The sequence below is a fragment of the Grus americana genome, chromosome 5 (genome assembly GCF_028858705.1).
Source record: "Grus americana isolate bGruAme1 chromosome 5, bGruAme1.mat, whole genome shotgun sequence".
Taxonomy (NCBI): Eukaryota; Metazoa; Chordata; class Aves; order Gruiformes; family Gruidae; genus Grus; species Grus americana.
This window is the reverse complement of record NC_072856.1, coordinates 32,478,408-32,504,805: the sequence shown is the minus strand read 5'-3', so window position 1 is coordinate 32,504,805 and position 26,398 is coordinate 32,478,408. Positions and strand designations below refer to the sequence as shown.

The window sequence follows — 26,398 nt, the reverse complement described above, 5'->3', positions numbered from 1 at the left end:
TTACAGCAGCAGTTCCCAGAGTTATAGTACGCGGTGCACCAGTGATCTCTCAAAATCCAAATCTACTTGCTTCCAGATGGATCAAAAAAAGAATTACAATCCCAAACTCTGGACCATACCTTTTCACATGATAATGCCATGGGAAATGCAATTTATTATTATTAAGTTAAAGGCTAATATGATGACCAAACCATCCCATACTTCAGCAAGCACTTAAGCATATCTAGATTTCTCATATATAAGGTCATCAAAACTAACAAGGGTTCTATAGCTTTCAGTTCCAAGAAGAAAGTACTCAAGCATTTATTCAATGATTTGTATGCTTTCACATCCAGCTTGATTTGCAGGTGCACATTTATTTATTTGATTTATAAAACATAAATTAGTGCCTTAAACCTTGGCTCTGAGTATGCTAGCATAAATTTCATTCCACAGTAAAATTCAGTGCAAAACCTGTTCCTTTCAGTGTAAAAAAAATATTCCGATAGAGGAAAAAACCACTACACTAACAGCAAGACCCTTGGTGTTTTTGAAAGGTCCCTGCAAGGAAAAGCAAATTTTGCTGCATGCATAAGATGAACCAGTTCTAAGTACAGACCCAACCACACCTCTCACCTTAAAGTCTGAACAGCAGAGATCTCCAATACGGGATTCTCAAAGCTGCCATTCCTGGGGTTTGCTACATCTTGGTTTCTCTGCAACCCGATAGTACAAAGGGAGGAACTTGCTAAGTATTCTGTGCAGTTTTTCCAAATTTCCTTTTTGCTTTGTTCCAAACAAGAAGCAGAAGTGTAAGACCTCCCAAGTGAATTGTATAGAACATGCTGAAGATCCATGGTGTATACTATGCAAGAAAGGCAAGGGTGGTTCAGTCTGATTTACTACCAAAGGATTTAATGCATTTATTTATCACCACAGAAAGTGGTGAAAAGTAAGGCAATAATGTGTTCTTTCCTGTGGGCCAAAATGTGGGACCACTGGTTGTATGAAAAGATTTTTAGCCTGGAACAAGAGTTGCAGAATTTGCTGAGTCAGCAATTGCAAAACATCAACAGAGAAAACAGCAAGAGGAATAAGACGCCTATTTTAAAAACATTAAAAGACAATTTCTCAAGGTGCCGTTGTAAAGTCTCTTTAATATGCTATACCTGTCCTGCTACAGCCACTTAAACATCATGAAATACAGGACATAAACTAAACACTCTTAAGAGATCAATTCAGAAAAAGGACACGTTGCATAAAGCAGTAATTAAAACATTCCTTTTCTTCCCCTCAAAGTGTGGATATAATTTATGAAAAATTAATGAAATCTACTAAAATATTCTAAGTTCTTAAATATCGCTTTCATCTTACCTTATCTTACATGTGAGCTCTTTGCAATGCTTTAACAAACCTCTCAAAATTCCTTATAATGCATCTGCTGTTAAACATAAATATTTGACATTTACATTTTCAAATGTTTTCTGCATATTACAGTTAACGCATCACCATGTTATCTAGTTATGATTCATATAGCATTAACGAATGTATGCAAAAGGAAAGTCCAGTTCTAATATGAAAAATGTCAAACTCCTGCATTCAGAATCATGTGAACTTTATTGGCAAAAGCAAAAGCTTTTACTTTGAATAAAAGTTGCACAAATACAAAAGGAACTTTTTCATAAGAGTTCTTGAATTTACTGAACAATGATTTGCCATATGCAAATTATAGGGTTACTTGGTTCCATCTGCACTAACTTTCTTAGAGTAACGGATATGCTACTGAAAGCATACCTAAGGTATACACGTAAGGACTCACATAGAGTGTGTTTGACACACCAGTATTTAGGGAAAAAATCCTCTTTTTGCCTCTAAATGGAAGACAGTTAATAGCTGGGGAAAAAAAAAATACAACTTTTGGATGCAACTCCTGCAGAGTCAACATTTTTTAATTATATTTTTAAAAGATTGCTTTTTAATGGCTATGTGTCTACTATGCAAGTTAAAGCTGGAAAATTAGTGCAAATATAGTTTAAGCTTTTCCTTATTGCTCCCTTAGTCATATTCTAACTCTAGACAGAATCAACCTCTTTGTGGTAACTCCAAAAAACAGAAAGGTCACTTATGTTTCTGTTAAAAGCAAGTAACTTCAAGAAAAAAACTTGTGAATTGGCAGTTGAAGGCAGCATGGAGCAGCCTATGCTCCTCTTGTCTTAATCTTTTACTTGCTGTACTAGCAGTCAGAAGAGGACTGGAGAGGGTATCCTCTTTAGCTCTGTACTTCAGCAGAAATATCCATGTTCAGGTGTTCACTGACTGTTCAGTTAGGCTCGTCCTGGTAAACTAGTCCTAGTAGCAGCTTACTTTAACAATATAGCAAAACCAAAGGCACCATACAATATCTAAACCACTATCTTTTGCTTGGCATATCAGTTCAGAAACACAAAGGAATTCATTTAGAGAGAAAAGTCTAACCATCTCATAGGAGACCAAAACTTAAAGCTTCAATAAAAGCACTGAAGCTTCAATAAAACAACAAGACCCCTCCAAAAAACCCCAAACCCCAAAATCCCCAACCAACCAACCAACCTTCTCAGGTAGGAAGAGAGACAGTCCAATTCTTCAAATGTCATATAAACACATAATACAGTTAAAAGAAAGCACAAGCACACTTACAGATTAGGAATGCTTTCCTTAATCAAACTTAAACACATATAAACATACATGCATTTTTTTTGTTTTCTAAATGTATAAGTTAATGCCTAAGCACTGCCTTGAGCTATGTGAAAATGTATTTGCTACCCTTATACAAACAAGTCCAGCTTTCACAAACCAACAGCAAGAAAATTTACATTAAAATTTTTGCTGACTCAAAATACTCAGTAATATAAAACAAAACCAAAGAAATCTGTTTTTTTAACCCTAAAACTTGTTTTAATTATGTTTTAAAATTTCTTTTTGATTTATAATACAATTCTCAAACCTTTCTGTAAGTACTGAAACAATTTTTGACTTTTTTATGTCTATTTGAACAGAAATAATTTTCAGAATTCAGTGTGAACTTATCAAAATTGTTTTTGTTGTTCTGACACTGTGTTTCTACAAATATATTATGTATTGAGAAATGCCCCAACTACCGAATTCTAGTAAGTGCCATCTTAAATCTGCATGTGTTAAAGGAATTAACACTTTTCATTCTATGGTTCACATAGCATTTAAGTGAAAATACTTTCCACACTGACATCTAGTGAAGTTTTACAGTAAGAAGAAAAGCCTATCCTAATACTTTGCACTTACAAAAAGCTTTTCATCTTCCAAATTACCTGTATTTTAGATTACTAGAATTTGCAACACATTTGTACATCATGCACTATTTTCTTTTGAAAGCTATTTTGCCACTATTTTTAATAAATAACACATTTACCTGCCAAAGGCTTAGACATTCTGATGGGTACATTAGAGAAAGTTATAATGATAAGATGTGGTGTAATTAAATTTAAAATATGACTAGCAAAGTGACTGTTTTTCTATTACGCCAGATGAAAATTTTCAGTTCTGATTTCCCACTAAGTGTTCTGATCAATTGGATCTTGTTGCCTAAGGTATTGTTTCAAGTGTAACGTATCTATTTATAGCAAAGAAATTATAAAAGAAACACATCATACTTAAGAGTATTAAAAATATTATAACACTCAACAACATCTATGCAGAAACAGATCCCTATGCCCTCCGGCTATTATTGTACTTATAAGGGCTAAACATCCACAAAACAATTCTACAAAATGCAGTGGGAATTATCAATGAAAAAGATTTTAATTCATACATTTCAGATATTAATAAGACAAGTCATGTCTCTTCTCTATGCAGTGGCCAGAAAGCTTGTATTCCTACATTCTCTCTGTAATCAATTAAGAAAGAGGTTCCTCTAGGAATACCTAAATTAGTCTCCTGCTCTGAATCATCCCAGAGCTTATGCTTGCTAGGCTTTATGAACAGCACACGTAGTCTTTGACGGTGAAAAGTAGAGGGACTGTTAGAGAGAGCTCGTGAATTTCTTGACCCCATAGCTGCCCAGCTACTCGCACAGGGACAACACACAGTCTCAGATACCTTCTACCCTCCTTGAGCTGCACTCCAGGGAGGCAAGACATGATGTTGTACCAGCTACAACATTAATTTCAGCACTCATTAAGGTTCTAAAGGCAAAGTCTCATTTTTATGCGTCATCAAAAAAAAAGGCAGTTAAGCCTGACACAACATACAGGAGGTTCAATGCTGACTCCAGGGAAAATGTATCACCTATTGAATCACAAGCGAACCTATAAATGCATTCTGCAGTGACAGATATGTGAAGAGAGACAGATTATGCATTTTCCCCTCTCATTAGTGGTTGTACTCCAGATAGGAGTTTGGGCTCTGCTTTTTCAGACTGTTGCATAACTGTAGTTTGCCACAGAACCAATTGACTTGAGTCTTTCTAGCCTGAAAACACAAAGGAGAAGAAAGGGAAGGTCCATTTACACAGAGATCATGCTTAAAATGGAAACATTCCCAGGCAAAGGGTTTTCGACACCTTCTTGGTAAAAACTGTAGTGATCTACAAGGCAAGAAATGCAAAAAATCCTTGACTAGGGATTGGGAACCCAGTACTTCTGTTTGAGCTTCCGTCTGCTGACACCATGGCTATTGGCTTCACCAGATGAGTCTCGAAAGCTAGATGTTTTCTGATGTCTAAGGGAGGTGAGGGGGAAAAACAGCTGGATATTAAATTATGTTTTGGCTAAAAGCTGCCTGAAGCTAAATTACACACTTGTAATCACTTTGATTGCAAGGCAAAAATACTAGCAATTAATTGTGGCAATGTGACAGGATTTAAAGCAACCAAATAGAATTCTTGGTAGTAAAATGTAAAAAGTGCATCCAGAGAGTTACCTTGTGGGTAGAACATACCTAGCATGCTCCCTTTACTGAATACTCCCAAGTGAGATGAGCCAGATAGGATCCAAAGTCTGTCCTGAATTTCCTGGACAGAAATACAAGAGCCCTCACATGAGGCACTCACTCTAAGCAATCTTCTAAGTGGATCCACAACTTGCATATGCATACAAGAAAGTTGGAACAATGCACAGGGCCCCACGAGGTATTTACTAGTTCAAGATAGGTAAATAGCAACGGGCACATATGTGTTAGTACACACATCTGAAGATTCAGAACTAGATTTACAGGGACCTAACACCTAGTTGTGTAGCAAAATGAACAGCCTGAATTAGATTTCTGGAATCCAAAAAAAAAAAAAAAAAGCAAGACAAGATTTAGATGCTTAGAAAGGAATACAGACTGGGCAGCAATTAGAGCAGCAGTAACTACAGACAGACAAGAGGAAAGGCTGAAGAGTCTGTCTTCATTCCACATATCTAAGTACAAGGCAACTTATCCTGAGACTTGAGAAGATACCTCCTTTCAGTTAGGATTCATAGCCTTTAGCCATCTCAGAGTGAGGTGGACCAGGTTTTGTTTGTTTGTTTTAAAGAAAAAAATCTCTTATTTTGGAGAAAGAGCAATGCCCTGAAAAAGGGGAGCTCAGCTTCAAAATGTTTAGTATTACATACTCATTTGATAAAGATACTGAAATTCCAAATGGCATAGGAATTACAGAACAGGTTTCCCGTATTTCACATACATAATCCAATCACCAGCTCATGATTGTTTTTTCCCTTATTCTTTTAATTTTTTAACTATTCCATACAGAGATGAGTTTTTAAAAGTAAAGCAGATAATGCCTGAAGCGCCAGGCAATCTACAAATTTACAGTTACTGCTTGTTTATGAAAGAAAGGAGATGAAACTCTCATCCGCATCCTGAGTACCTGCCCTCTGGCTGAACCAGGCAGGTCACAGGAAGCAGCATCCCTACCTCCTCAGCGAAGCCCCACCAGATGTACTCAACAGCTCACTTTGTGGTGCTCACGTACCAGCTAACACAGATTGAGAAGCATCTATTTAATTGAGCCTAAAAGATTTTCTATACATTTAATAGACACCAAGCTATGCAGCAAGCATGAAAACTATGGTACTAGAGAGCTTGGTCGAAAGCAGAATTTTAGGTACATTGAGGATCTTCAGTCCAAAAGTGATACACATCCAGGTAGCTGTAGAATGGAAATTTTAAGAATCAAAACTTTAGGTCTAGACAGACAGTAAGCCCCTTAAAGTTTAAGTCAATTTTTCCCATCCCTATAAAAGGAGCAAGACATCTCTGCCTCTCAGAGACATGTCATTTTGGACTCAATGATGTTTATTCATGTATCCTTACACACAGGATATAGCATGACATCCTAGCATGGATGGCAGAAAAACCCTGTGACTTCTACAGTAGTAGTAACCACTGCATACATGGAAACTGATAGGTAAGGGTTTTTCTTCATGAAAAAAACTTACAAAAAAAGGTTGACAAGGATTCAGTGAAACACTTTACCATGGAAATCCTGAATATTATTATTTAGGTTCTCTAGCCAAACTCAGTATCGTTAACAATACATTTTCATATTCATCGCAAAAAAATTATGCTGGCACAATATTACAAGATTGAAACTAAAGATTCATTTAAAAACCAGATATTTTGAAGTTAAAAATTAGTACAGTTTTAATTCTTCATCACATATTACCAAAATAATTTCTGTATTACTATTATCAACATCATCACATCCAGATGTAATAAGACTGTCCCAACTTTTGAAAAGACTATTGTGATTTTGAGAGCCCATACCTGTTTCAGGTTATTAAGAGAAGTCTTCTGGTATTGACAGGTCTCCCGGTTTCATCAGAACAGGCTAGATGGCCTTGGTCTCATTTTTTTCAACTTGATACAAGACGGTCTGAAAGGGCAGGTATGGGCAATACCTTATCTCCAGATTGTCTGACAGTGCTTTAAGCTGTTTGTAGTGACAATAAGCAGTAGGTCTAGGTGGATCCAATCTCTGGAAGCCATTCAAAATCACACACACAGTGTCAGCCTCAGACTGGGGGAACAAAAAAATCTTACTGAGTCCCAGACTCCCTGTTTGCCTTTTACAGAAAAATGGTGGTTAATATGCTAAACTGGAAGGATGTCTGAAAAATGAAAACATACACCTCTGTCTGGTATCACAGCAAATTCAGTAAGCAGCTGTTTAGAGACAAAATGGGAAAGACACTGAGCTCAAGCAAAATGGATTAGTTTTTGCTGAAATCAATCCAAAAACATGAACCCAACACTAGCAGCTGAACCTCAAAATCTTCAAGAATAGCATGGATAAAGAGCTCATTTCCATACAATCCCTCTGGACTGAACTGAAACAAGAAAGAAAACTGACATCTGAACATCTGGTACCACCACAATACAGAATATGAAAAGCTCTGCTACCCTTTCATTTCTGTGCCATGTTGCAGGACTGAAATTACTACCTTGGATGATTCTGAATCATGGTCAAAAGATGTAACAAGTTCCAAATTCCCCCTGCCAACAGAAACAAAGACACTATAAGGGCATCTGCTTAGCCATCAATCAGGAGCCAGGCTGCCTCACTTCACATCCAATTCTAAAACCCTCCACTAAGCAGGCCATGCTTGAAAGCAAGGTCTGCTTTAATTTAGCAAAATGTGCTTCATTACATAAATGACTGACAAAGATCTTTCTTTCCTATAAGCAATCATACATATATGCCTCTCACATTCTCTAAAGCACCAAACAACATTTCAGTGTACTATTTTCTTAATTTTTGGAGGACCTAAGGCCAAGCTCGTTAATGAATTTAGTCCTTGAAAATCAACTAAATCTACTTACACAAGGAAATTAGCCAAAGTTGTCTTCATTAGACTTGAAACTCAGGACAATCTGACCTGCTTAAGGAGAAATAGAAGAAAACAATAATCACCAACATCAATCCATCCCTTGCCACACTGTGCTTGTGTAATTAGCTTCCTGAAACCAATTAAATGCATGAAGATGCATTTATAAATAAATAAATGCTAAAAGGCTAGATGAGAAGACTTAATTATTCTTCCAAGTTCAGTGACAGACACTAAAATGATTCCATGTTCCCTTGCTGACAAGTTTAGAACAGGTACCTTTCCCATCCAAAAAATTCCACCAGACACCAATTAAAAATATTTTGATTTGATTTTATTCACGTTCAAATCAAACAGGATCTTTGTAATACAACCTCCCATGAAATCATGGAGGAAACTCTCCAGAATCACACAATACCTCAGACACAAACAACAGATTAAATAAGAGTTCCTCTACCTTCAAGACATCTGCTAGCTTGTCAATGAAGCCCCAGGGAAAGAATATTTACGGCAGGCTTCCTCTCACCTGATTTTAGCCATCTAAACTTTTGACTCAAAGCTTAAAGTCTCTATTTAGGCTCCTCCTCATCTGAATAGAGATGGGCATTTCTAGGGAAAATAAATCCCACTTTAAGATATGTGTCCAAAAACCTAACTCATCTACAGCTGAAGCTAGGCAGAGGTTTATCTCACCTACCATTCCCTGGTCAAATTAAACACAAATATATTCATACACTGAGGATGATACTCATCTCACTGAAATGTGGTAATAATAAAGTGTTGAGCTCAATCTCCTCTCTACTTTTTCATCGGTCAAAACAGAACAACATCTTTCTCAAGCGTCTATTTTAAAATTGAATGAAGCATATTATGGGGGCATTTCTCTCTCAAACCATCTATACATGCTGCGTGGATAGCTATCTCAAACCAGGCATTTCATTTAAGACAATGGAAACATGAGCAAGATGAATCCCTGACTTAGTGCTAACAGCACCACAAACATACATTTAGATTTAGCTGAACAGATACTGTTTAAATTTCACTTCCTTAACTCTAATAATACAAATAACCCATTTAGAGTATTTTTAGTAATAACAGTGTTAATTTAAATTGACTTTAGCATTGGTAGGGGGTGTTGGCACATCAGGAAGTCTAAAGGATGAGTCTAACTCCATTTGGAAGAAAATCAAGCAGAAAGCCTGCAGAAAACAGAAGATAACCAAGTGCATGGAACGACCTGGGCTGGCAGCAATAGCATTAAGTCAATTAGTTGTCATTAGAACAAACTACACCACTAAGTGCTTCGCCAGTCCAGTCTAACCACAATGACTTGGCCTATCCAGATTACTCCTTGAAATGCCTATGTGTGCAACTCCTGTAGACATACCTGAGCTAGTTTACTTAATAACAGCAATATGAATGTGCCAGCCAGCAATGCAGCATCGTCTTGTCCAGTCACTCACAAATTTATTCCTCATTTTGGGTGGATGTTGCAACCTCATTTAAACACTGCGATGCTGCAGTTGTCACTGTCTCAACACAACGGTTTGAAACAAACTGCAGCATGACTGTGACCCAGAGTAATGTTTTGACTGCAACACAAAAGCATTCTAATAGGCAGATACCACTTACTTCTCGACTATTCACTTATAATAATGAGAAAATGCTGGACTGATTTCCTGGACCTTCTTGAGGCAAATGCCAGTTATGTTCTCCCCTGATATAAAGGCTTCATGGAAACTGGTCAGTTCTCTGCTTCTCTTTCCTCCTACACTATTTCACCCTGACCCAAAACACTTGAATTAATGGATCTCACCTGAGGAAATATTTTTTTAAATACTCATTTGAATTTAAATAATTCCTTCTATTTGAATTAATTAACTTTCCTGTTCCCTATGTAAACTAGAGCAGCATTAATTATCTCCCTTTTACAGACTAAGAAAGTGAGACTCACTAAAATTCAATGACTTGCTCATAGGCAGAGAGGAGCTCTGTGGTAGAGAACTGAAGCAAGAATCTGAACAAGATGGAAATAAAATTTCCAGTGAGATCAGTGGAAGTTATTTAAATCACATGCTGGTCAGGGTCCCCTGACACCCACTGATGAGCTTCAAGACACAATGTTAAAGGACAACACCAGGGATGCACCAACAATATTCTAAAACTGTATTAATGAGTATAACCAACCAGTCAACACACTTAAATCACAATCAAGCCCAATTATGAGAACAGCTGTAAACCAGTAAAATGTCAGTGTCATAAGTCATCATATGAGCCTTCTCTTCTCTTCCACTCCTCATTCTTTTCTTTTTCAAAGGACAGCAAGGTTTCCAGAATAACCCTCTACATACCATATGTGCTCTTCTTCCCAACTCCAAAGTCTAGGATTATAAAATAAAAGCTGAGATCCTCACAATTATATAATTTCATGAGTTAGGACTTCAAGACACCAAGTAAATGCAATAAATGAGAATTGACAATGGCAACACTAACACTTTGCAGGTGTCTATAAGCAAAGTCTCATGGGTAGTTACATGCCACTCAATTGGTCAAACAGACTAGGTAAGGAGCTCAAAACACTGCCATTCCCTTTACAGAAATTTTAAAGGCAATCTACTTAGTCTACATAAAAAAAAACCCTTTAAGCTCCTAGCACACTTACTAATGAGCATGCATCATACCACCACCATCACTCTCTTTATACTCTTTCTGGGTTTACAGTTTTATTGCTAATAGAAGATGGCATTCTGAAAGAACTGGTCAGGTATTTTCATTTTCACCTGGATTTTAACTCCTGGACTGCCACGCAATGGTCATACATATTTTAATGCATAACAGCTGATTCAAGGGTAAAACTCCTGTAGGAGAAAAGATGGAGCTGTCATTTTGACTCTTTGCTGCCTCTACTTTCTGCCTCAGTAAGATAGAAAACATTACTATTCTCATTTCTTGGCATTCTACTTTTGGGGCGCACTAACTTTGCATACGACAGAGGAAAAGCGAACAGGATCTACGTAGTTTGTAAACACTAAAGAGGTCAGTATAGTAACACTGTCATAACTAATCCACAGCAGGAACTATTTGCAGACTTCAAATGTTTGATGTTTTTTTCTTGAGAAAATGACCTAGAGATTCCAACTTTCCTAGAAGTGCTTCTGCTGCGTGTTACCCTGGAGGAACTTGCTCAATCCTATCCCTTACTCTGAGAACCTGCCTTGCAATAATACTTCAACAAAGCACTTTTGGAGCTTACAAAAAGTAAGCTGGAGCTTATTTATTAAACTCTATCTATTTTATTAGTCTAAATGGTTTGCTGATGGGCTGAAAGCCTAGATTTACCCAGGTAGTTAATATGTTGCTTCTCTTCAACCCTCTACAGTAACTATCAGCCAATAGTACAGACCATTCCACATGTCCAAGATTCCTATATCCAAAATTAGATCTGTATCAGCAAGTCTCTACCATGCCTTGAATCACAACAATAGGCACACAGTAAATAAAAATAATTTATTATTATATGCTTGAAAGGAAACATTTTCTGTATGTTTAACAGAAGTCACATTTTCTGTAAAAAAACTCCTTAAATAAGCATCTCTATTCAATTACGTACACAACGACAAGTAAGACAAAGAAAGGGCCTAGTTTTCCATTCGAGAATAAAGGTGTTTGGAACAATGCCTATACAAACCTACCCTTCTCCATTAATTCCATGTGATTTTCCCGTAAGCATACCTGGGTTTCTGTAACCAATTTAACCAATTTTGATTTGCATAAATTCTTCCCAGAAAAGAAACAATTATCTAACCTAATGATTTCTCCATTAATGGACATTTTGGCAACTATAGATAATGGAGCAGTCCTTGATTAGTTTCAGGAGGATTCTGACTAGCATAAACAGGCATTTACATCAATAAGAGTCTCGGCGTAAGTTCACTTCAAAAACAGAATGTTCAGTGTGCTGAGGGAATATGACAGACTTAGGTATCCTGAGTAAATGGTGTACACAAAATGGGTTTTTTTGCTTTTGCAAGAGATGGGCATATATAAAGCCCTGATATCCAACGATACTATACTAAATGGATAAAACATCTCTTCTTTAGATGCTAACAGCCCCTCTCCAACTGCAGCTCTAGGCTCTGGTTTTCTATGCTATACATCAGCTGAGCCTTAGCCCAAGATCCCAAGCCACAGCCCAAATGAACAAGAGGACAGAATTCCTTTTGCAACCCCTTCCCAGTGCCACTCCAGCTACAGCTCTAGGCTCTGTATCTCTCCCAACCCCAATCCTAGCCCCAGCCCAAAGCATCACCACCAAACGATACTCACTCAGAAATCCAAACCACCATTTTCTCTTGAATTTTCATTCCTTTATAAAGGAACGTTCTTCAAAAGCCAGTTTGACATAAATAACACAGGCATTATCACTAATGCAGCTTTTGCTCATTAAGCCACAAGAATACAAAGAGAAAGCGGCAGTTAACCCCTTAGTCACTGAAACACAGACGCTAGTTCTACTATAACGCTTCCTTCGAAATATCACTGAGAACATGCCACTCAGGTATTACAAATCCTAGCCTACTTTTGGATGCGCTGCTCAACTTTTTGCAACCTCCATTTTTTCAACAGTAAAACGGAAATAATAATACTGCCTTTTCTGAAAGTAAGGCTACGAAGCTTAATTCATTTAAATTATGTGAAAGTCTTTTGAGTTCCTTGTATGAAAAGTGTTATTTAATTAAACATTGTTAATATTCCAAAGGAGCAACTGTAACAAAAAAATACTATGTATTTTACTGCCTATTGCAATTTGCATATAACTGCCCAACCCCCCAAAAGGAGTGCTTGTCCCTGTCCTGATAAGGATTATGCTAGTCCAAGTGTGTTATATGAGAAAAGCACATTCTACTCCAACTCAAAAACATTTTAACCAGTGACAAATTAAAGAGATTTTATAACCATCAGGATTTTTAATCGTTTTTTAAAATTACTTAGATTAATGTTCTTTTCCTGAGTTTCATGTACATTTTAAACTAGGTTTGTTTCTCTTTATCAGTTAAAATACATTCTAATCTCTTCTGACATATTATTTAATGAATTAGAATGGTTCTCAACTATATTTTTATGGACACAGAAACAGAAATTAATGGAACACATTGCTTTGATTTGTCTGTCTACAAACGAGCCCAAAGTTGGTGGTGTTAGTTCTCAGCCAATATTGCATTGTTCTTTATTTAAATTTCATCTATTCTTAAATAAAGAAAAAGAAAACACAAAAGAGATGCTGCAGCCTTAAGTAATACCAATCAGAGCAGAATCCAGATGTCCTCTTTTAGCTTTTCAGAGCTTAAGAACTCCAGGGTGTAGTAGCTTCCCCTCAGAGCTTTCATGTACTACTGTCTAATTCAATGATGCTTCACTTGATTATAAATGCTGGGACAAGGAGCTTCATAGATCTGAACAAGCACAACTATTACCGGGTTTTTTCCCTGCGCTGCGGTCACAGTGTAGATCACGGAGGCCAACTGTAATTCAGCAAGTATGAATCTGACCAAAAAACTGACAGAAACACAACAGGCAAATTCTTGCCCCTGTTGTGATCCCCATCTGGTTGGAGAAAAACTTAAAGGCTCCAACTGGTCCTAAAAGCCCAGGACTGATAGAAAAATAACTACCCAGAAGACAGCACTGGAGAAAAGGTTTCTAAGATTACTCTCCCCTGTCTATGGGCTATGTCAAATATGGGACTGAGCAGGAGTGAGCCACATGGTGCTTCAAAGGCCGCAGCTAGGTATGCAACACAAGGAACAAAGAGGAATGATTAAAGTAATTTAGATGGCCCACAACAAGTGTCTAAGACAAAACAAGGGGGTCTCCAAACTCTCAACACCTCAGGATCTCAAAGATTTGACCACAGTAGAAAGCTACAGTGTCCAGAGTCTTACATAATTTTTTTTTATATAAACTGCCATATAGTCTTTAAAAAAGCTTCACGACTCCTGCAAATCAGCAGCACTGAGACCAGAAAGCTTCTCTGCATTGCAATGGCAGACTTGCATATTGCAAAGTTAGGGAAAGCAAGCCAATACTACTTTCTGCTGAACTGACATGCTCCTTTCAGATCATTTCAAATACAATTTGGAACTAGCGTTACACTTGGAGGTGTAAGTAGCACAAGCAAGCTATTTCCCTCATTCAGGTTTCCAGTTCATTTAAAGAAAGGCTTCTTCCATATAGTACATTTTGACATACTGAGTAAAGACTAGCTCCTGCTTCTTTCACAGAGCTTAAACAGGATGTAGCACAATGTTAAAGGTTTCTGCTTATCTCAGTCAATGCAAAGCCAAGCTCCAAAAACCATCTAACGTTATATACTCAATGCCAAGAACTGTTTGAAAACAGAACCTTTTAAAATACCAGTTTTCTTAGTCTGAATCAGATACAGTATCTTTATAATAACCTCCTTCTAGATGTGCTACACTTTTTTCCTCAGGATTCAGAATTGCCACTTACAATCAACCAACGGAACAACATTTTTCTATTATTTATGTTGATCCGTTTCACAGACGGTAAAAGGATTCATCATGTCAGCCTCTTTACTGTTACCTACACTGCTCACTGCCTAAGAGCCTCAGCTGTAGCCCAGGGCCCAGTGGTGAAAGGCAAATCCCCAATACCAATAGTTTCCTTGTCCTAGCAATCCTTTAGAAGGCAGTACATATCCAAAATTAAATGAAAAATAAAGAAAACTATTTCAACTACCTTGCCATGTAGTTTGTGGACATCATATCTAATTTGAGCAAATTCACGGAGTCCAAAAGATCCTCCAACAAGATACAGCTGGAAAACAACAAAATGAAAACAGATGTGTTAGGACTATTACAAAAAAGAACACTTTGCATACTGATCCAATTACTTTTCCAAGGGACCCTACTATTCTCCCAACAGAAACACCAGGAACTGAATAAAATAATCAATTGAAGATATGTATAGGAGAAGAGTGAGTATATATAAAGTTAGAGTCGTCTTTCACTCTCTGGGCCTGGATTTCCAAATTTCCTCCTTCACACAACGATGCTTCATGACTCACATTTTCTAGGGACTTCCTCTACTCTTACCCCTTCTTTTCCCACTCCATATGGCTTCCTGACATAACTGCGGCAAAGGAACCTTTACCTCACCACCACAGGATTTATTCTCAAACTCTATGGGGAAGTAGCAATGCCACATTGACTTACTCTGATGTCTGTAGCTAAGAGATCTAATCAAGTTTCTGAACAGACCAGCTGATTGGAGCTGTGGTTCAATGATACATTATCACATAGGCTAAGAAATCCTATCTAGCACACCTGCACTTTTATTATTGCCTCCTTAGTTGTCTTGCACTCCCCTCCACACCTGTGAAGCTTATGAACAAAAATAACAGAGAAACTGGGGGGGGGAACACACCTTCATATCCGCATAAAGAAATTTTTCTTTCTTATAACAGAGGGATATCATAAAACTATCTATGCATTTTTACCATTAAGAGTGGACAGACCAACCAAGAGATCAAGTATTGTTAACAAACACCATTAAGGATGTGAAAATCAGTTTAGAAATCTAGCTGCTTTGTGGAAGAATCAGGCCTCTTGCTCCTGCTCTGACCTGACAGATGCCGTCTGCTGTTCTCTGTTAAGGCAGATGCACAGGAGGCCAAAAGGTTTCACATTTAGAGATGCACATCTACGGAAGGTGGAAGCATAAGGAAGCTCTAAGGATCTGAGTGAAAAAAATCAAAACACCAAACCCCAACACCATCCTATTTTATCACACCACACTGCTGTTACGGTCCTTTATTACACGCTGTTGCTGCACTGGTAACTCTTTTCTACACAATGCTGGCTGATTTCTTGCTACATATTAGGTTTGCAACCTGTGTCCAAGAATTTTTTTAATTATGCTGTGCAGGTAGTCAAAATATATGTTCTTTCCAAAAAGTATGCTATCCAAAGTTCAGGTCGCTGAGGCCAGAAAGCCATATTTATTCCATTTAAATAAAAAAAAAATTTAAAAAATTTAAAAATTCTACATTTATTCCTTCTAAAAACTGGACTACATGATTTCCCATCAAGCAGGTAAAACTATTCACAACCATGTGAACGCACTCTGCACACACACTTAGATGCCGGTACGTTACAGACTGGTACCCAGGAACTATGTTCTCTGTTCACAGAACAGGGAAGCCTTCACCAACAGCCGGAATTAAAGGCTCCATGGTCTCCTTCTGGCCTGGCCCTGTCGATAAACCTAAGAATCTAGCTGATAATTAGAAACAAATAAACCAAAATTTTGTAACACGAACATACAGTTGCCAGGCCACAGAATTCTGATTTCAGAAAGCCAATCAGAAAATCATCATGTTGTAGCAAGTTAACCTTCAGCAACTAGAAAGCTGACCTACCAAAAACTGCATGGCACCACGCTTCTATGATAACTGTCCAAGGAATTAATGATGCTTTTGCAAATACTGAATCATCAAAATACACAACAGAAAAAAAGGTACTCATATAAAGGGGGGAAAAAAGGTCTTCCTCATGTATCAGCATTTTGGTAAGAAAGAGTATCAGGAAACAGAAAATAAAGTATTCAAAATGATTAAAAAGAACCTGAACATTATTCAAGATTTATTCAATCAAAGCAGAAGATTTGTCAGCTGAAGAGATTGTAAGACATAATGCTGAAAGTCTCAAGTATCAGACTATAATTGAATTTTAATATGGTTGACACCACAGCATAAATTTTCATTAGTTGATCTTCTTTAACTCCTAACAAGTATTATGTTAATTAACTGCCAATGAGTTGAGTTAACAAACTTTAGTCCTAATGAAAAGAAATCAGAAAGGCTACAGACAAGTTTATGGCTGGTACAAACCACGCTTTATTGCCTTTGTGTATGTTAGCATGTTGTTAGAGAGTGGCTATGGCGGGGCAAAAGCAACTGCTCTACAAATGGTTTAGTATACAGTTGTTAAACTAGGCAGAAAGTAGCAATTACAAACTTGCATGAAGTATATACTGTTATGAGATGAAATATGAACAAGTGGAAGACCTTTAGCTGGCCTGTTCCTCATAACCCAACTACCACTTAACATAATGAAAAGGTACACTGTGGCTTACAAAGCCATGCTCCAAGCTAAAAAAGAAATATTACATTCTTTAGCTTTGATCATTTTAAACTATGTAATGTACACTGTAAGTAAGGGAAATCAAATAGAAGGTCTTTGCATGACATAAGTCATGTGCTACTCATTTTGTCTCATCACGTCCTACCACTTGTTTGACAGCAACCATCTACTATACAGCACATTTTACATTTGCAGCTATTACACATGATAAAGAAGCTGATACACACACACCTCTCAGATCCTTTAGACAGGTTTTGGCCTGAGACTGTAATTTTACTCACATCACGTTTATACTACTAAAGGGAAAAAAACCCACTTGGTTTCCAATATACTTTTGCTCTTCATACAGCATAAGCAGTATAGCTAGCCTGGCAAGTTGGCACATTTCACTTATCAGGCATTACCAGTATAATTGCTTTTAGACTTCCAATAACTGCAATGGTTGATTTATCTTACAATGATACATCAGTTAGGCTGCATCAGAGTCAAAGCACATTGATGCTGTAAGAAATTACAAATGTTACTGAAATATTACACAGTGTAATGCTGGAAGGGTAGGATTAAGATTAAATAATTTTCAAAAGCCCAGAATACACGCAAAAATGTAAATATGTTTACAAGTTTACTTGACCAATGTACTAAAGAACCAAACATGACGTCTAAGGCTTCATTGCAAAACCAGACCGGAATCAGTCATATTCAGCACTTATTTAATCAACCGACAGCATGTCAATACAGTTAGCTGACAGCCCTGAGCATGAATTCCCTTGATCTACACAAGCCAGAGCAGCAATGGACAGCTATTTGGTCAATTAGATTTTTCAAAACTGTGTTCAAAGGCCAGTAAAAGAAGGTATAAATGAATTTATGCAACTATAATAGCATTAAAGGTAGTAAAGGACTCAGTGACTGACAATGCATTGAGTGGAAATACTAGTCTTGGTTTAAGTGTTTCCTTTCTCTTTTGTGCATAACGAGGAAAGATGTCCTCACTACCTTCGTTTAAGTTAACCGTATTTAAAGGGAAAAATGCATGCACACAAACAACAATGAAGCATCAAGAGTCATCAGTCAAAATAATTAGAAGTGGGATAAGACTCAAGTTAAAAATTCTAGCAACACTATCAGCTTGTTGGCTTTGCGTATTCTGTATGTCTCACGTACAGTTCTAGTTTTCCAATTTGTAAAATAGAGATAATCTCTACATTCCTTGCAAAACACTCTTCAGTTAAAAAAGCACTACAAGGGATGAATTTGCTCAATGTAAGCCAAGGGCAACAGCAAAGTCCAGTATGTTCCATCCACTAGTCCAGACATAAAAGAGACAGTAGAAGCTATTCAGGATGCCATACACATAAAACAGTTAGGCTGGCAACAGTTATATGAAGTCAGGCTCAAGCTCATTCTCCAGTTAACTGAAAGGGGAAAAGTAATGCCACATATAATGCGAATTAAGATACATTTTTCTTCATTCCAATTTTAGAATCATACCGATACTTAACTTAAATCATAAAATGTTAAGGCATTGGCATCTGAAGAGTACTCAAGCTGGAAAGTTCAACTATACCTGCATTCTTTCATTATGAGGGAATTTTATATGCTTCATTTTATATGCTTCAGAATGTGGAGCAAAAAACCATTATTATATAGTGAACATAATCTGTCTAGTTACTTGAATGCATTTAGCTGACTGATGAAATGATATCTTTTCACTTTTTCCTTTACACCTGAAATTTACCTGAAGAAGGCAAAAATCATAAAACATACTAGTTAGCCAGCACTTAACACCAAAGCAAACAGCCTAACAGCACTGCTAGCACAACCCCCCATTAAAGATCTCACAATGGATTATTCCTTTATGTTTCAGTGAGTACACAAAAAACCCCCTCTACAATGTTGTAATGCAATTACGCATGCATGGAAGATTTGCATGTTCCAAAACAAAATGAAAGATAGGATGTGACATAAGAGCACCATCTGTCACATACACTCAGCAACCTCAATAAATGTTTTATGTAAAAAAATGACATAGAATTCTCTTTAATAACATTCTTTTAAAAATTCTATTTGTTCACTTCTCCATTGGGAAGTATGTTACGCAATCAGTTACGGATGGCATCAGACTGATCCCCTGAACCGCATCTTAGCATGGCAAATACTTGTATTTGTCACCACCTACAGTGAGATGGTCACTGAGGACTCAACACCAGAAGAACTTGGGACTTACAGCAGATCCCTATTTTTTTAGTTTCCTGCATGATCTAAAGCAGCCATCTTCAGTTCCTTGGGTTAACAAAATAACAAGAAACTATTTCTCTGGGTGCACCAGCAATTTGCAATATTATAGGCGTCCCTGTTATTAGAGAATGCCATTCCTGCTATGGTACCAATTGTGAAAGCCAGATTACAAAATTACATTTGTCATAAATCCCTAAATTAACCAAATCACAATATTTAGTGCTGGCAACATAGATTATGAAATGGTGGAAAATGTTATGATATATATATGACTGCAGAAGGAACATGATAATTTTCTAACCTCTTCTTCAAGACTGCTGCTGCAAAACCCTCCAGCTATTCATCAAGAGCTTCAAAACTAGAACAGTCAATGTGAATGATTTTATTTTAGTTTGCAGTGATCACAGTAGAAAGGGTTTTGGGGTTTCCTTTTTAAAGAACTGTCGTATGTACAGTGTAAGACTGGTGAAAGATGGCAATTTGACAGCCCAGAAGACTGAAGTCTCTTTTTTGTTCCCTAAATAAAGTAGCAGGGCAAACTGCCAGTCCCAGAAAAGACCCAGGCAAGTAATCTTAACCTGAAGCGCCCCCCTCTGCCAGCTCTAACTCTCAAGAGTTTATTTCCCACAGCCATTCCAGCACTTTGCTCTAACGCTGAAACTGCTGAGAAGAGAGAAAAACAGTGCAAAGTCTACTCAGAATCTTACTAAATCCTCTCACCAACCTCGGTGGGAACAGAAGAGGCTCTACCTTTTCTTCTTGTCTGCAACAACTGGAAATCATATTTAGTTCAGATCAGAGGCCTCCTTTGGGGGAAAAGAAAACCCCAAACTATACATCCCTTAGTAGTTATTTCATTCAAAAGCATGACAAAGTAAGGGAATGCACTGACTTACTGCATATACTAGAATTCACAAATTGCAGAAAAACTGAACTGCATTACATTCAAAAATGGATGAAATACGCCAGTAGGTGACTGCACAGATACCATGCTGGCAACCCGGGACAGCAGCTGGTATAAACTGGAGCCAATCCTGACAAAGGAGAACAGTGTAGTTTTCACAGCATGTAGAACTCTGTGCAAAATATTAAACTTGACCCAAGGTAGCAGGTTAATTGTCTCAGTGTATACGTTCAAAGCAATGATTTAAGATTGCAAATATGAATGGATACAGGCCAAAGTACAAGATAAACTGTCTGTATCCTTCCAGTGCTACTATTCTGTGTCTTAGGAAGAAAACAAAACCTTTGTTTATTAAAATGTCCATTCCATAACAGGTTGGAAAGCACAGAAAATGCATTTAATAGAAACCAATCTAAAAACAATGTAGAAGAGACAGAAACTCATATGTTCCTCAGCGTGAGCACAAGCGGAAAAGGGCATTTTCAGCCACAGCATTGTCATTTTGCATTACACACATTGCTTGGGCTGGTCAGATGACAAGGGAATTTCACTCTAGCAGCTGCAGCTGTTTGAAAACCAAGTCTGCCGTGGTGGTCAAGCTGCAGTTTCTGTACACCACCTTCTCTTTCTTCATAAGCTTCTAAAAGCCAAAATTTTGATTCCTTATTAAAATTATCATTCCTATTACTCACAGGTTCAAATCTAGCCAAGGTACGCTACAATAAGAAACTCTTTGCATCTCATGGCAACCTGGTGTTCTTGTGATGGGTTAGACCCAGCTCAAAACAGCAATAAACTGAAACCTGCAGTAAAGGACATAAAAAGAAACCACAGCTACTCAAGTAATACTTCCTTATTGACAATGCTGGACAGTGGATGAAGATGAAATGTGCTAAAGAGTAAATATTAAGCTTACAACTTTACCTTCACCACCCCTCAAAGAGGGTGGAGACTTAGCGTAGGACTAAACACATAAAGCGAAAACAGGCAAGACTGTACTTATGCTCCTGTTCTGACGGCTCAACTCAGAACCTCAGTTTCCCTGAGTGCCAGCACTGAACAATGCAAATATACTCTTTATGTTTTTAAATGGAACAGAGGGGAAATCCAGCGCATAAAAGAGTGCCTGCTAGTTTGTCTAACATTTATCTGTAAGATAGTACTCAATGATTAAGAATCAAAAGAAAAGTTTAAGGCGTTGATTTAAAAGATGTGCTCAGAAATTTTAAGGCCTGACAGTCAACTGAAAGAGGGAAGTCAGCTAATTCAGACTGCACAAACTGGAGTCCACAGAAGTCCATTCAGCTTGAACACATTGGCTTCTACTCTGGCACAAACAGTTCCAGGGGGTGGTTTTCTCTGGAATAGCTCCACACTGCTGTGGACTCAAACACACATAGATGAACAGGAGATGCAAAGCAGAAGTGCAGCAGAAGTCAAAGACATATCTCATCATAAGCTTAAAGACCCAATATTTATAATAAAAGTCACTGAAGCATAAAAGCAACATTCTGATTTGCTGATTGGGAACAACCATTTTAAAATTCTAAAAACAGTTTTGTATGTACTGCTTTTCTAGGCTACAAATGTAATACTTGTAGACTTTTACAGGCAATCATAATTTATCTACAAATACTAGAAGTCAGAATTCTGTTCTCATGGGTAAATGTTAACTTCTATTCATTTCTCAAAAGCATATTAACGTTTAAATCAACTGTTCTGCATATGTCAAGTTTTATTGTAAAGTTACATGAAGTAATAGATAATAGTAAAAGTGCTGCCATTCAATATTATGAATTGTTCAAGGTGATACTGTGAATAATGTTAACAAAAAAACCTGATATATCTAAAAGTGAAAAATGCTGATTGTAGTAATCCTTTTTCATACAATATCAGAAGATAATGTAGTAACAGTTTCTACACATAGACACTGATGGCGACGACAGATCTCAGAAACGTGATTACTCCTGAGAAGAATTTTCCATATTTCTCAGTGTTCATATCATCTTTTATGGCCAGATTCTCCAGAATCTGTAGGAAAAAGTGTGTGCCTTGTGTTCAGCATGCCCTAGGACTCAGAATTCAGCAGCTTTTTATGAAATGAATTAGGAATGTTGTATTTAAAGAAATCTTTGGAAACTTAGTTATTTAAATACATTTAAATGATAAAAACATAGTTTCCCTACCCATTAATCCTTTACAACTTCCACTTTCAGTGACTCACAGCACAACAAAATATCATTTCACAATATGTGCAAAACACTTCTGAGCATCAGTCATGGCTTCCACATGACCCTGACTTCACCAGTGAACAGAACTAATCCACAGACATATAATTTCATGTCCTGATGTCTGGAAAAGGCTTTTTGTTTTGTTTGTCAAAAAGATTGAGCGGCAACTGGTTCATTAACAAGGGCCTGAGATGCCACTGACATTCTCTAATGGTGCCTGAAGCACTGACCATATCGCTGCAGCGGGGACTCTTCTCTGATCTGACCTTTTTTCTTGTCCTGCACATGACATGCACTCTTGGCAACTCTTGACAAAGTGCTTATCAAAGTAAACTTGCACTGTTCAAGGCTGCAATGTAGATGGCATTGTAGTACAGTTTGTGTGCATAAACACTGATGGAAATAGGTGTTAGAAACGTGTTTATTCACTGAATAATCTTTCACTGTCCCAAGCTAACCCCATCTTCCTTTTGGCAACACTATGTGCAGCACGTAAAACACCAAGACAAGATCCAGAAGGAGAAGGAGATGCACAAGCAAATTACTTGTAAAAGCACGGTCATTAAAGGATGAGGGAAAAAACCCACAGAAAAATGAAAAGTCAAAATCTACAGCTACAGATATGAAGGATATTGCAACGTACCACAAATTTGAAGCTTGCAGCACTACATATATAGTGCTATATACTTAATTTAGGTGTGCAATAAAAATCACCAAATGAGCAACAGACTGTATTTTCTGTTTGCTAAGATGCCACTTCAGATCCTCGGAATTTAATTTTTCCCTTGCAAGACGTTGACGGCAGAACTGGAACTGCATCTATACCTTCATTTTGCAGCTTCGAGAGTATGAAAGATCCTTGTCTAGAATTGGACAGAGACAGAACCACAAACGCAAGTTTTGGAAAGTGGTGTGAGCATATGAAAGAATTGTTTTTTAACATGTGTTTTAAAACTGTTAGCGCTTTGCAATTTTGAAATCCAAACATGTTTTCTCAATGATCTAGAATTGCTGTTTATACTTGTCTGAAAAAAATTACTTTCAGCAGCCTTCAAACATTCTAACTGCACTAGAGAAGTAACCTTACATGTTCAGCGTCTCATGAGAAAGGTAGGACACCGGATCCACGAGCTGTAATACCAAAGAGCCTTGTTCTCTCAAGACCTTACGGAAGCATCACAGCAGCAACAGGACATTGAGAGACACATCCTTTTTCCTCAGGTAGAGTTGACTGTGGAATGTAAAGCAGCAGCAACTGAAGCTCTTCTGTAACAGAACCAAGCATCTTGAAGGCTTGTAAGTAGTTAAGCTTCACATGATAAGGAAAGAGTTCCCGTTATCACGCCAGGAAACGGAGATGTCAATATAGCTGACAAAGATGTTTAAGTTACCGCAGAGGTGGCACAGCTGTCCATCATCACAACAGCAAATTTTACAGGTACATCTGTAAGCTCACTGGAATTCATCCCAACATCTACACAGATGTTACCATCTTTACCAGTGCTTTAGGACTACTCACCCCGTAGCGCTCAAGCTGTTAAGATATTCCATGCCAGGTCATATCACTCTTTCCTGCATGCTTGTTTTATGCCATGCAGAGATATCTTATTTGTGAAGTTTACAGAGTTAAAGAAAACATTCACAAATCAAGGTTTCCTGCAGGTTTAACTCCTACCCCCCACAGTCCTGTTGGTGCTCACAAAGAAACACTCTTATCTTCTGAGAAAGTATGACTGAAAACTTTGATTTACACATCTTACTCTAAAAGCTGTTGTCAGTTTGAGGTTTAAAGATAGACCAAGAAAATTCCTTCTGCACTGAAATATTCTAACAGCCCCAAGCCCAAAAGAACAAAGAAAAAAGGATCATGATAATTTGCACTAAAAAGTAAGAAATATTTTAAATATATTTGTGCATGCATGTGTATAATGAGACACTCATCTGACTTTGAATTACGATCTTTTTAACCTTGGAGCCTTTAGAAAAAGTGGCACAGGGATTTTTTATTCAAATATGCAGTGTGAGAAGGGAATATATAAAAGCCATTTTTTTTTTTTTTTTGTAAAAAAAGTAATATGGTACTGATGAAAAATCCAGCAGTATTGAAGAATGAAGTCCTGTACTTGTCTAGTGAAAAAAATTGTGTACAGGATGCAAGAATTTAACAGAAACCTTTGGTTTCAGTATTATCAACAAACTCAGCAGAATTTAAAGGGTTACAAAGGCATGCTCCTTCTGATTCTGTGCATAGATTCAGTGCCTTTTTTGCTGTAATTGATCTTTTAGCACAGTTCTGTTTAGCTTTCAGAGTTCAACAGACAGCTGGGGAACCGATAAGAATTGTATGAATTTTCCTTTTTCTTACTCCTTGGGAAGCCTTTTTGCAGCAACACAGAAACATTCTGAAGTATTCACAGGAGAGAATAATTTTAAGGCAGGGAGACATGAAACCCTGGAAAGAAATGTAATAGAATACTTCTCTATATAATATTGTCTCTGGAGGAAAGAGCTCTGCAGCAACAGAAATGGAATGAAATTTAGCAGTACAGAGCCAAAGAAACCAATCTCAAAAATTTCTGCTATGACCTATGGCAAATCAAGCAAAACCACTAGGAGGGCCAGAAGGACAACCACAGGTCTATCCTGGCCTGGGAAGCTAAAGTCCTAGTTCCAGCACTAAAGCAGAACAGAAAATCTATGCCATTGCTGCCAAATGTATCATGAGTGCTCTTTCCTAACAAAGAGTAATATTTTCCTAACGTCTGATCTAAAGCTCATTTATTTTGGTACTTCTTTGCCAAGCTATGAAAAGCAATCACCACTCTCAACATATGATGTCCTCAAACTTTTCTAAAATAAACTACGTCAATTCCTTCAGGCATTCCTTAAAAGCAGAATGTCTGCTGTATCTTTTACATTGCTCTCCTCTAGACTTTAGTTTGTTTTCATCATCTCTACAATGGCATCACAAAGCTGGAAAATTACTGCTGCTGACCACTTTAAGTAGACTGGAAAAGTCCTGTTCCATGTTTTACTTTACTTTTGACAAGTTTCTGTGTCTTATGACACTGCTGTTTTTTCACAATATTACAGCCCACATTATTTCTGCAGAACACACCCCAACTAAGACATCTTTCAATTTGGAAGGCACCTGATAACTACATTTTATAGTATTTTTCAATCCTTTACGAGCACAAATGATAAGAAGCACATCTTTGCCATACTTTCTCTGAAGTGCAATTCTCACAGGGAAGGCAATGTAGAAACGTAGAAAGCTTTATCAAAGACAAAGTCTTGTGTATCAGTTGCATCTCCTCACCTACTATACCTATCAAATACCGCATCTGAGATATTTATTATTGAAAAGCAGTGGTGACATTTTTTCTCCACCAGGTCACCAAAGGTTTTCCCCAAACCTTTTACGGCATTAAAGTTGAGCTGGAGAGTAAAAAACTGCCTGGGTTTCCCTCATTTTGAAAGAGAAGTAGCAAACCTCAAATAATTACATAAACAACAGGACTGTGACCTAAAACTATACCCCACTTTAAACATCTAAGAAAGGTGCTATTAAACTAAAGAATAATGTCAGAGCACTCAAAAAATGACATGAAAAAATAGAAAGCAAAAGAAATTCAGTCTAAGCACGAAAGCAGAAAATTTCTGGACAGGATTTTAGGTATTCATGCATGCAGCAGGATATCTAAACAGCTTGATCACTTTATGAAAGGTGTTATATGAAGAGGTTGTCTGCAATATCAGGGAGTGGAATTGCTGATGCAAATGATTTATACAGTTGTGATATTACCACGCTAGTTTGTTGGTTTGCTTGGGTTTTTTAAATCTGTTTTCATTTCTTACAAATATCTTCACCAATATTTTGAGAAAAGATACTTCAGTGTATTCAATTACATGAGTATTTCCACTTAAAGTCCTTCCTTACTTTAAAATAAATGGTCTTAAACTTTTTTAACTCTAACAAGTGTCACTGTCCCTCTTTGGACCACTCCATTTTTCTGAGGTATGCTGCTGAATATTTGAGGAGGATGACACTAATTT

At 37.3% G+C, this 26,398-nt stretch overlaps 1 protein-coding gene across 1 annotated transcript in view; it reads right to left on the bottom strand.

Annotated features, from left to right (window-relative positions):
• LOC129206978 (cytochrome c oxidase assembly protein COX16 homolog, mitochondrial) overlaps positions 1-26,398 on the bottom strand; it is a 52,779-nt gene that overhangs the window by 25,245 nt on the left and 1,136 nt on the right. The window contains exon 2 of the mRNA XM_054827223.1: positions 14,565-14,642. Coding sequence (XP_054683198.1) covers positions 14,565-14,642 — 78 coding nt within the window. The remainder of the gene's footprint in view (positions 1-14,564; positions 14,643-26,398) is intronic.